The sequence below is a fragment of the Patella vulgata genome, chromosome 6 (assembly GCF_932274485.2).
Source record: "Patella vulgata chromosome 6, xgPatVulg1.2, whole genome shotgun sequence".
In the NCBI taxonomy this organism is placed as follows: domain Eukaryota; kingdom Metazoa; phylum Mollusca; class Gastropoda; family Patellidae; genus Patella; species Patella vulgata.
In genome coordinates this window covers 72,017,441-72,030,355 of record NC_065884.2, presented here as the reverse complement: position 1 = coordinate 72,030,355, position 12,915 = coordinate 72,017,441, and the positions used below count along the sequence as shown (strand labels likewise).

The following is a 12,915-nucleotide window of genomic DNA, read 5'->3' as shown; positions in this document are numbered from 1 at the left end:
CCTTGCATCAATGAAATTAAATCACAATATGATCCTTCATCATTATAAAAGAAAGTGATTTCACTCTTTAAAAAGCTGAATTTGTATGTATGCCTTGGGCGCCGATTCCGACTTTATTGCCAACTCAAAATATATACTGAGCGCCATAGTAAACGCATCACTTAGTTTTTCTATGGCGCTCAGTATATATGTTGGGCTCTATAAATATGACAAACTGGGATTTATTTCTTTTGTAAACTTTGAATTGATGCTGAACTCCAAATATATATGACATCTAAACTTGGACTTGAAGCTAAGCTCAAGATTTATATATGATCAACTCCAAATATACGACTTTCTTCTTGTATAGATGACAAACTAACTATAATATATTTGGAGTTGATCATGTATATTAATTTTGAGTTTACCATCAAGTCTAAGTTTACATGTCATATATACATTATATGCGGAACTTTCTAAATACAAGTTTCTCATTTTGGTGTGTTTCACATCAAAATAAGAAATAACGCGTCCGAAATTGACACACGGGATCACATGCTAGTGACTTTGATTGCGGCTCCACGTACTTGGAAACTAGGGCATTATATTGCCGCCCCAACACTCTGCTGCACCCCTACTTTTAAAATCCTACAATATCAATAAGGCCCTGTACACCGCACTACATTAACGTCATCTATGGTCCGAGTCCAGTATTGCCGACGCATAATATTATTGAGTCTTTTTAACTGTGGTTTAGGATTATATACTACGGTCATGTTAGACTCAATTTGGATCCAATAACCTCTCATCGTCATCTATATTTGACGTCAAAGCCTTACAAGTTATGGGTCGAAACGATTCCAAGACTCCAATAACAAAATAGCAAAATTTTAAGACCAGTAATCCGAGTCTAACTTAGCACGTATTTAGAAAGTTCCGTATATAATGTATATATGACATGTAAACTTAGACTTGATGGTAAACTCAAAATTAATATACATGATCAACTCCAAATACATGACGTTCTTCTTTCAAAGATGACTAACTAAATAACGTATATATGGAGTTTAGCGTCAATTTGACCAAAGAAATTAGGCTAGGTTTGGCATAGTTATAGAGTTTGACATATATTTTGAGTTGACAATAAAGTCGCAATCGGCACCTCATATATGCCTATGTAATTTAGAGACGATGATGCCTGATTTCCTTAACCGGCAGGAACCTGGCAAACCCCCTCCTGGGGATTCCTGGATCCGCTCCTGGTAAACTGGTTTCTTATTTTCAAAACATCGGCACTTATTATTTAGCACTCAAACTAAATGCCAGATTAATATAGCCATTCATAGTTGACCATGTTTTCAGTTTCTTTTTTTTTTTTCTTTTAAATTGATTTTTAAATGGTTATAACTTGTCAATTACAACATGACCATTTATTTATTGACTATAAATTCGAAAAACTAAGGCGCATTATTGTCTTAATATTTGAAGATAATGATTTATAGTATACGACACGCTGTTATGGATGTAAAATTATAATAACGCATATGTAATGCGACAGCGACGAATCTTTTTCTCGAAACGTGACGTCAGTCGATTACTCTATGTCGTGAGACCATCAGTTCCATGTTCAACACTACTAAGAAACCCCAATTAAAAGCTACTGATTATTTTCCCCAATCGCTAAAGTTTCCAGCCAATCAAAGAATGCGAGCGCGCTGGCTCCGCCTCCCAGCTCATTATTTATTTCGCGCCGTTTTCGTCACGTGATTCCCAAATCTCGTGAATTCTGCGACTGATTTATACTCACTGCTGCCATTTGCACATTGGCGTTACTATTATGTAGATATCAGTGATTGCAGCGGCTAAACAAATTTTCAACTTTATTTATTCAAGACCTAATTTATCATCGGAAACAAATATTGGGGTAAGTACGCTATTCTGATAAACCTACTCATATAACCGATTTATCAAATGAAATGAAAACGAATAATGTACAATAACTTGTCTTGACTCTTAATTAAATAACCGATTAACAACGACAAACCCCACATCAAAATTTGAATATATAAATTGGATTACATTGTCGTGTTCAATCGCTATAATAATAGAATTATAAAAACCCGGGCGACTGTCTTTTAAAACTTGATCTGTTGTGTTACGTATCGGTAGGCCTATTGGCTTGCAATACATGTAGCTATTGCTGAAACGGTAAACGGAACTTTGAGAATATAATAGGACCTCACCTAATCTAACTAATGTAGTCTTTATGCATAAAACACTATGCCAAAGCTAAATCTGCCTCAACCGAGGCTAATATCTTGGTTTAGGGTGTGGCAATTTTACTGAACATTTCAGCATATTCTGTTAAAGTTATCTTATTTAACTATTAGTATAAGGAGAACTGTCAACTTTTTATCCAATCTCCTTTAATCCCCCTTCAATACTTTCCCAATATTCTCATGCGTTACCGGTACTAGTCTTTAGTCCTGATGATAACATTAAATTATTAGGCTGCTGTGTGCACTGTGTAAATAAATTTATTTAAACTACAGCTTTTGCCTTTACTTTGATAAGATTGCATTTTCTAAATCCACAAAAAAATTTCATTCAGTTAAAGAAAGTAGCCTAACAATGGGATTTAATGTCTTACATTTCTACACCACAGTTAAATGAAGGCCCCTTTTGATAATCTGAGTTTTACCAGAGAAAATTCAATTAATTTCCCCATTTCATTGAATCAATGAATATCATTTCCATACCTATCAAAGATAATACTAATAATAGGGAATGTTTAGTAAATCATCTAAAGCCACTGGACAGGCCCAAAGTATTTGATGATTCACACAACATATATATAAACAAGAGAAAAACCATGTTGAGCGCACTCAGCAAGCATGATTGACTTCACTTCAATTTGGACTATTCACAAATTTCACATAAAATAAATATAGAAATTACAATTTTAATTTTTTTCTTATGTCAATGTAAATTAGTTTACACATTCATATGAAATAGGCATAATGGCAGATTAGATAAATAAGCTGACAGTTCTCACTATGATGGTTAAGGTAAAGAGAATATACTGAATTTTCAGACAAATTCCTCTGTTCTGAACCAAGATATTAGCGATTGACATTTATGCATAAACTAAAACATAACTAAAGTCAATAAAATAAAAACAAACCCTTGATTATTCATTTTAATGTTAAATCTTCCAACACAAAATGTACTCAAAATACTCAAATCCAATAAATATCGCAGCTGATCGGCAGCATTTAGTTGATTATGTTTAAATTAACATCCTTTTCAACCCATTTTTGTCCATTTTAAATTTTCAAATATAGCCTATAAAATTTGTAATGGTATATCTTGAGTACGTATAAGCTATAAGCCTATAATCCAACTTGCATGACAAAATTCACGATGACATATATCAATCTTCATTAGCCCTGACAGTGCAAAAAAGAGGATGTTGAACCATTTCATTTAGAACAATGTAAAGAATGTTGTGTAGGACTTAATTAAGTTTACCAATATACCACCAAATATTTTAAATCAAAATATTGTAGATGTCAGAAAAATGTAAGACTTTAGAAAAACATATTGAAAGTTTCAAGGAAAAGCATGCTAACAAAGGAGATAATTTTGAAATGATGATAAGAGCTGCAAAATATGATGTAATCGTAGGAGATAAACCTGCATTAGAACGTGATTTGGATGTATTAAAGAATGAATTATCTGTATACTGTAGAAACATAAATGCATTTATAGCACAGATAAAAAATGATTGCAGTGGGATAAGTAATGAAACAGAAGTTACTGACAAATTAGTGGTTGAATTGCGTAAGAATTGTAAGTCATTAGAAAAGAAATTAGCGGAAACACGAGATGAATTGGATGAGTCCGCAATGATTAAAATGTTGCAAGACGAAACGCCAATAGCATCAACACCGAAAAGAGACGACGAGAGTACAAGTAGAGAAATTCAGGAAAAAACAATTGACAATTCAGCTATTGAACTGAATGAACTGTCTGATGAAAATCAAGATAGATCAGTATTTCAAACAGAAAGTCAGAATACTGCAGTAGATTTGTTTAAGAGGAAAGCATCTTGTGAGAAAAATGCAGAAGAACCATCTAAAAAGGCAAAAAGATAACACTGTATACATGTTTTCTATTTACAGTGTATGAGTGAGGAAAAGAAAGACAAAAGTGGCCACCCCAGCCTGTCGGTGGATGAGAATGAGATAGAGGAAGTTGGAAAAAGGGAAGTAGATATTGAGACAGAGGAAACAGAGGTACTTGGGCTTGACAAACATTTGTCAAGCAGTTTAAGTAAATTGAGCATGGATGAGGAGCCAACAGCCATGGATAGAATTTTGAAATTGCTGACAGAACTTGAACAGAAAGTAGACAAGAACACAGAGGCAATAGAGAAAAGCAGTAAAATGAATCAATTGAATGTATCCTTGCAGCAGCAGGTACAACAACTCACGGAAGAAAATGGAATTTTACGATCAGAAAACAGAAAATTGAAAGAGAGAAAAGATGAGGACAAATTTGCAATGAAAAGCTCACATGGAAAAAAAAGAATAGTTTCATTCAATGAAGAGCCTATGGATGACGACAGTTTGTCACCTAGAGAAAGCAGGGGAAAACTTCTAGCATCCGAAATTGTAAAGTCTAGCTTGAAAAGTATTCCTGATGAAACTGTACATGCATGTAGATCACCAAGTACCAATACTCAGGCACAATTGTCTGCAACGGAATTAGTAGAGCAGAGTTGTAACAGAATGAAGAGAGGTTTGAAAAGAATGGGAAGTACCGACAGTATTAGCAGTATTGGAAGTACAAGTGGAGTTTCTGGAAAAGATTTCAGAATATTGAAAGATGGAATGAAGATGGAATTGGACAGTAAATGCGCATTGATAGGGGATAGTAATTTGAAGCCATTTACCACAAGTAAACAGTTGGTAGAATGGGTAAGAGAGGAAGGTGCCATCATAAGATGCTATGGCGGAATGACAGTATCAGAATTTCTCAAGAATAAGAAAACCTGCATACCTGAAAATGGGAAAGTGAAGCATGTCATTTTGAATTTAGGAAGCAATGATCTTAGCAGCTGCTCTGATGTGTTGGAAGAATTGACAAAAACAGGGGATGAAAACACAGTAGAAGAAATTTTTGAGGTAATTGCTGGTCATATCGTATCTGCAGCGAGAGTTTATATGGACTTGAGAAAGAATGTTGGTGTCCTTTTGCCAGGACATAGAAAGGGGTTGAAAAAAGAATATGTAGTGAGACTGAATAAGATATGTAAAACGAAATTGGAAGATCTTGGAATTGATTATGTGGATGTGGCAGAAGATATGGAAGATAATGGAGGAGTAAGAGTATGTACAACAGGGGATGGTATACATTTCAAGTTTACATATGTAACTAGAATTGTAGGTATGTTGTTTAACAAAATGGGATTGGATTTTGAATTACCTACAGAGGCCCTGGAAGTTAGTTGGTCAAGGACACTAGCAGGACTTTGTATGAGATGTGGAAAAGACAGACATTCCAGACTGACATTTTGTAATGTAGACTCTGAATGTGCATGTTGTGGAAAAGATGGACACAAGGAAAATGTGTGCAGGTCGCGGTTTGAGCAATGTCAGGGATGTGGAAAGTATGGACATTATGTATTTAAATGCCCGTGGAAAAGAGACAGGAAGATGTAAATATTTGAAATAGTGCAGCATAATGTATGAAGGAAATGAACAATATGGAAATGTAGAAAAAAAGGGATGATAGAATGAAGGGAATTGTTGGGGGTGATGGTTTTCCACTTTTCAGAAAAAAAAACATAACCAATTACTTCATTTATAATATAAATATAATTAAATCTATAGTGTTCATCCTGAATTATTACAAAGTCATAACAGTGTGCACTGTGCACTTCATTAAAAAGTGAAACATAATGAAAAAAAAACCACATGATATTGACAGTTTTATTTGCTAAAGTGAAAAACGACCACCCTAGGAATAGGTAGGGAACAATGCAGGAATTCTTTCAATGAAAATACAAAATTTCTTCTATGCTTGTATCAAATAATTAATCATATATTCAACTTAAAATTGACATGAAATTACCAACATTCTTATCCACTTAAAATTAACAAGCTTTCATATTCCAATATTTTGAAATTGAACCCTGCAACCTAATCAAAAAATACTTTGGAATTAGATACAAAAGCTAATCTCTGATTTCTTTTAGCTAAGATCTCCTGCATTGTTATAGGGGTAGCTGTAGGGGAGAAGGGAGGCTACCATTTTTTTTCAGATTATTAAAATTCTTTCAAGATCAAATAGAATTTGTATTCATACAAATTCGTACAAATCTGGTGGACTTTTAAAGCAGCTACATACAATGTATATCAGAAAACTGAAGAGAGATTTGTTCCGATGGATGTGATGGCATATACTGTAAGTAACTGAAAAGAAAATTAAAGCTCAATAAATCTAACATACAAATTTCAGCTTGAGCCTTTTAAATGACAATTTTGCTCACTCAAATGTTAGTGTTGAACTCTTTACTGCTGATGTAATTTATCACACACAAATGCAAATTAAACAAAAGTTTCGGGAAAAATTATGCAAGACTTAGAAATAGAGCTAATTATTCTTCCTGTAACGGTTCAAAAAGTCATAATGTAAAATGAATAATTTGAAAATTTTATTCAAATTTCTCTATTGCGGACAAAGATATTAGCCTTTGATGGTTTGACAAGATGTGTACATGTATAATAGTGCAATCAGCGTTTTGGTTCTTCAAAGTTAGTCACACTCCTTTATTTTTAGATTATATCAAAATATGCCTGAACCATTTTAATCTTTTTAATATTGTAGAAATTCAATGCCATCGATAGTACCAAGAGATGTAAATATTTGAAATGGTGCAACATATGTATGAAGAAAATTAACAGTATGGAAATGTAGAAAAATGGATGATAGAATGAAGGGAAATTGTTGGGGCTGATGATTTTTCACTTTTCAGAAAAAAAAACATAAGCAGTTATTTCATTTATAATATAAATATAAGTAAATCTATAGTATTCATCCTGAATTATTACAAAAAGTCATAACAGTGTGTACTATGCACATGATATTGACAGTTTTATTTGCTAAAGTGAAAAACCACCACCACAATGCAGGAATTCTTTCAATGAAAATACAAAATTTCTTCTACGCTTGTATCAAATAATTAATCATATATTCAACTTAAAATTGGCATAAAATTACCAACATTCTTATCCACTTAAAATTAACCAGCTTTCATATTCCAATATTTTGAAATTGAACTCTGCAACCTAATCAAAAAATACTTTGGAAATAGATACAAAAGCTAATCTCTGATTTCTTTTAGCTAAGGGCTCCTGCATTGTTGTGGGGGAGTAGGGAGGCTACCATTTTTTTTTTTCAGATTATTAAAATTCTTTCAAGATCAAATAGAATTTGTATTCATACAAATCTGGTGGACTTTTAAAGCAGCTACATACAATGTATAGCAGAAAAGTGAAGAGAGATTTGTTCCAAGGGATGTGATGGCATATACTGTAAGTACATGTAATGGAAAAGGAAATTAAACCTCAAAAAATCTGACACACAAAAGTTAGCTTGAGCCTTTTAAATAACATTTCTTTGTACACTCAAATGTTAGCGTTGAAGACTTTACTGCTGATTAAATTTCTCAGACAAAAATGCAAATTAAACAAATTTTTAAGAATGAAAATTGAGACTATATAATTGAATGCATGTCGGAAACCGAAATGTGCTTCAATAAAATTGACATCAATAATGTTGACAATTATATTGCGCATGTGTGGGCCGCTTAATTCTCACTCCTTTATTTTTGAATTGTATCAAAATATGGCTGAACCATTCTAATCTGTTTAATATTGCCATCGATAGTTGATTATGGTCTAAATCAGTTAATTATTGTCTTAATTGATAATTTAGGAAACATTTCGGCCTAAAGAAAGATCTGTAATAGGCAGAGTTTCACTTACATAATGTGTCTTTAAATTTAAAGTCTTTCAATGGGGCAATAGTTTTACTGGGGATAAAATTCCATTTGAGGAAAGATATACATACTTATATGCAAGACACTGTTGTACATAAATTGTTTCATGTTTCTAATTTTTTTATTTCAATTTTTTCTTTTACAAGCAACTATGCATGATGTTCATGGATTGGAGATGACTTTATTAATATATGGTGAATATGTACTACAATCAACAAACATAAATTAAGGTAAATGCTATGAACATTTAGATATATATAATTTATTCTAACTTTGCATCTTTTAAGTTCACATATTTTAAACTGCTCTTGTACTTTACACCTAATAAATTTTTACATATGTTGTCAAACTATGCCTGTTTTAAAAACTACATTTAGATTTTTTTTATATTATAGGATTCAGATAATAAACAAAGAAACCAGCTTTTGTGGCACTTAGCTAAAAGTCATGTAAAATACAGAGAACAGTAAAAATACTGAGAAGAGTAAATAATCCATGTAGATGTAAGTAACAATTATAATTGTTATCCATATATAGTAAAATCAATGCCAAATGTCATTCATGTTTTACCTAGGATCAGCTTTGTTGAAATCAAGCAAGCTATTATCTTTTCTGGAATTCCATAATACACTCATTGGAACCCATTTATACATATAAGCGCACATGTGCTCGTTTATCAACCCCACCTGACCAAACTGATGAAGACAGCCATGTAATGTTCCATCAAATCTTGTGCACACAAAGCACTACATTGCAAACATGTTATAACATGCATACCAATGTAGAAGGTTACATTAAAGTCATTTACTTTCAGAAAATTCCAATAAATACTGTTACTGCCCTTCATCAATTTAAAAAAATCTTGTTGACACTTTAGAAGCAAATGTTATCATCCAAATGACTTGAAATATATACTGTTTCTTTTGATGAAATAAAAAAGTCGATTAATTTTCAAATTCCCAATAAGTACTGGAAGAGTTATGTCCCTTGATCGGTTTAAAAAATCTTGGGTTTGTTGAGGATTCCTATACATAAGATAGCAAAGTAAACCAACACCTTAATTAGGGTTTCACACTGCGTAGCTTGTGTGAAACACTATTGTTTTTGTTAAAATTATTATTCTTATTATTATTATTCAGATTCCAATTTGAATAGATCTCAGCAACTACGTGTCGCATCGTTATGATTTCTTCGGTTTTACTGGGAAAGTGGGTGTGACTTAGAGGATAAAGCTATTTTGAACGTTCTGCGACAATGCGAAATGTCCGAAATCACCAAATTATCGTTTTTTAAAATATTGCAGTAATTTTAACAATAATCATTGAATTTTAACTTTCGATACATTTTGGCATAGCTGGAGACAGGGCACATAGCTACGCTACTTTCGATTTTTGATTTTCGGCAAATCTTCGAAGATATTAGGCGCCAAATTTCGAAAATTTAAAATTTTACAAAAAACTTTTTTATTTATGAATATTTTTTAGTCGTATTGTGCACAGAATTAAAGAGTCATCTGACTAGTGCAAAAATGTTAAAAAATTTTGTCTCAGTAATTTTCCTTGGCCGCCATTGGCTAATTCAGTTTTTCAGTCCTAGATTAATTTTTTATTGATCGATTTGTATAAAACAAAGTTCATATGCTTCGTTGTCTCAATTGTCATTTTTTTTATTACCGGAAGTGTTATCTGTCAGCACCGGAAGTGGCATAATTTTACCAAAAACTACAATTTTGACAGTTAGGTACCATTTTTCGAAAACAAATATTATTTTTTTGAAAAATTATTTGACTCAAAGAGTGTGCCCTTTCAAGGCGCAAAAAATGTCGGAAGCAGTTTTTTTAATTTCGATTTCATTTTCGAGCAAATTCGATTAAATGGCTAAAAATGGTGTAAAATTGACCTATTTACAACCTATTCAGGCTTTTCAGATTTTAAAATATTTCTTCGTAACTTTTATAAACTTGTAGCTATAATCCATACGAAGAAAATGTATGTTAAAATTAGTTTGTAATATAAGCAGTTCCCAAGAAATGGGCAGTTCTGTACAAGTCACTGTTTTCGTTATTTTGCCTGTAAAATAGTCAATTATTATTGGATTTTTATAAAAGTGACATCATTTGATTCAAAAAGCATGTAGTGTCATATCAAGTTGATTACAATTTAAAATTGACACCGGAAGTGACGTCATTTGGTCAAAAACTGCATTTTAAACTTTTTAAATCAATGTTTTATTCAACCATGAATAACTTAATATGTATTAATAATTTTAACTTTTGGTTTAAATTCACATATAAATACAACTCATATGGTCATATAGATATCATAAAATTGTTTCTAACTTGTTCGGTTGCCGAGAAATAGACGGTTTTCTACAGGTCACTTTTGAAGGTTTCGGGGCCATAAGTGTCAATTGTTATTCGATTTTCATAAACGTTACACCATGTTATACCTAATGCCATTTGTGATTTCATACAAGTAATTTAAGATTTTCATTATCATCGGAAGTAACGTCATTTTGGCAAAAACTGAATTTTTAGCCTTCAAAACAGATATTTTATTCGAATGAGTCTGTTTTGAAATCTTTTTCAAATTATGGTATTTGATGCCAATCAACAAATAGAATGAACCCATACGATCATACAGATACCAAAAAATAGTTTCTAACTTGTACGGTTGCAGAGAAATAGCAGATTTTCTACAAGTCACTTTTCAAGTTTTTTGGTCTTTAAAAGTGGCAATTATTATTCGATTTACATAAAATTGTCACTATATGATATCGTATGCCATTTCTGATTTCATAAGACTAATTGAACATTTTCATTAACACCGGAAGTAATTTAATTTTGTCAAGATCATTTACAAGTAACAAATGTATAAAATGACTTGATATTGCTGGATTGATTGATTGATTCTACGTCCATTTTATTTGTGTGCAATGTTAATTTGGAAACCTGTTTAGTGGTTTCGTTGGTACCGGAAGTGACATATGTTCAAGTGTAACTTGGCACCGAAAGTGACATGTTTAAGAGTAACTTGGCACCAGTGAAACCCGTCATTCCTGCATGCAGGTCTAGTTTACAATCTTTTTACCAAAAAAAGAAATTTTTCTGCAGATGTTTTATTTCTGCAGATGTTGTTTTATTTCTAATTTGTTTAATTTTTTTTTCAGATTTTGTTGTTTTGCTCATCCTACTTTTCTGAAGATAACAAGACACCAAGAAATTATGCCAAACACTTCTCAAAGTCCATGCTTTTAGAATAAAGACAGTAATTCTTTTAAAAAAATTGTTGTGTTAATGTGAATGAAATGTTGTACTGATAGCAGTCCTACAACCCAGTTTAATTTGACAAGCCCTCCACATAAACTGGATCATATCGATCAAAGCAACAATATGGACTGTATATTGCTGCTAAGGTGTATTGCTGCATTAGGATTCTCTTTACGTCGTGTAGTGCACATTTCTTAATGGATCGTCTTTAAACTTGGGTTATGTATTCCTTATAGCCTCAGGATAACTGCTTAGCCGACTCCCAGGTCGCAATTCTTAATGAAGCCGCTCGGTACTTGGCATATGTATTCCTTATTGCCTTAGGGAGTCCACTATTGATTTTGGTGAATGTCTCAACCCCCAGGAGCAGAGTCACGCCCACTTTTTGCCTTTGGAATGTGAAAGGCACAATTCTGAATGCATTATCTTGGTATACTTATTAATAAGTTATACTCTAAGGACAGGAACTATTGATGTTGATGCACGACCCTCAACGCTAAACAAACCAAAAGCCTAGCCTTCTTGACAAAGTACCTTGTCAATCAAAGCAGAATTGGAATGTGGACGTATATTGTAGCGTTAGCGTTATGTTTAGTAAATTCCATTACAACCCGAATATTTTAGGTACCACACTCCCTAGAATCCCTACCAGAGGTGCTAGCAAGCTAGCAAGAAATCCACCCCTCTGCAGGATTTTTTTCTTCTGTTTCAGGGCGACTTTACGGTCCGCTAAATGTCTTAGACTACGTTTGTGTTTCGACAATCGTTTCTTGTGGTATGCCGAGAGTCGAACTCTCCCTTTCAAGATGTTAAGACAACACTCACACAATGCGTCAATGACTGGTTTACTTGCGTTTTTAATAATATGTATTCGCTGTCTTGGTTTGACCCGCTTGAGTGCTTGTAATAGCTTGGCGTGACGATCTAGACCATACATTATCTATTTTCGGACAACTGTGTGTAGGTACAGTCGAAAATCAATTGCTTTTATACCTTTGGTACGTACACCGTGGGGTTATCCCTAGGGAAAATACTACTCCGAAGTCTCAAAAAGGTCGGGGGTTGTACTCTTCAAATCGAGAAATAAATACGAATAGGGTTTCCTTGTAGCGTCCTCGTAACTTTCACGAACAAAATTAGTTTTCCCAGGGTACATCTGCTTGGCTAATTGCGTTATAGCAGACATGTCTCGAGGGTTCTTAAATATAATCATGTAATGGGCATTGAGACTGATCGTCCTGTGATGTTTACCTTTATGAAACAGATTTTGAACAATATAAATGACGGAAGTATTTTCGTGGTGACTTCCGCGGGTAAAGAGTTTTGATACTTTGTCCGTTGTCTCGTCCATCAAATCATCAATGATCAATAGTGTTCTTTCCTTGGGGTTTAGACTAGCGGATAACCCTTCGACAAATTCTACGATACCCGCTAATTCTTCGTACAAAGGTTGCCAAACACCGTAACACCACACGATACGATCTATGGGTTGATCGACAACTTGTGGTAGTTCTAGAATCAAGCGCCTGACCAATTGACGCTTACCCGATTGTGTGGGCCCTGATATCATACATGTAAATGGGGTCTTTAGCCTTACATC

General features: G+C 33.3%; 1 protein-coding gene across 1 annotated transcript; it reads left to right on the top strand.

Annotated features, from left to right (window-relative positions):
- Positions 1–1,497: 1,497 nt before the first annotated feature.
- Positions 1,498–11,908, top strand: LOC126825515 (uncharacterized). Its single transcript, XM_050555163.2, has 6 exons — positions 1,498–1,903; positions 4,164–6,450; positions 6,874–7,580; positions 8,194–8,277; positions 8,443–8,550; positions 11,216–11,908. Exon 2 carries the CDS (start codon positions 4,167–4,169, stop codon positions 5,703–5,705), a length of 1,539 nt encoding a protein of 512 aa, XP_050411120.1. The 5' UTR covers positions 1,498–1,903; positions 4,164–4,166; the 3' UTR covers positions 5,706–6,450; positions 6,874–7,580; positions 8,194–8,277; positions 8,443–8,550; positions 11,216–11,908.
- The last annotated feature ends 1,007 nt before the right edge of the window (positions 11,909–12,915 follow it).

Excerpts from the sequence above, each read along its gene's own strand:
- LOC126825515 (XM_050555163.2), top strand. The coding sequence starts at position 4,167 with ATGAGTGAGGAAAAGAAAGACAAAAGTGGCCACCCCAGCCTGTCGGTG.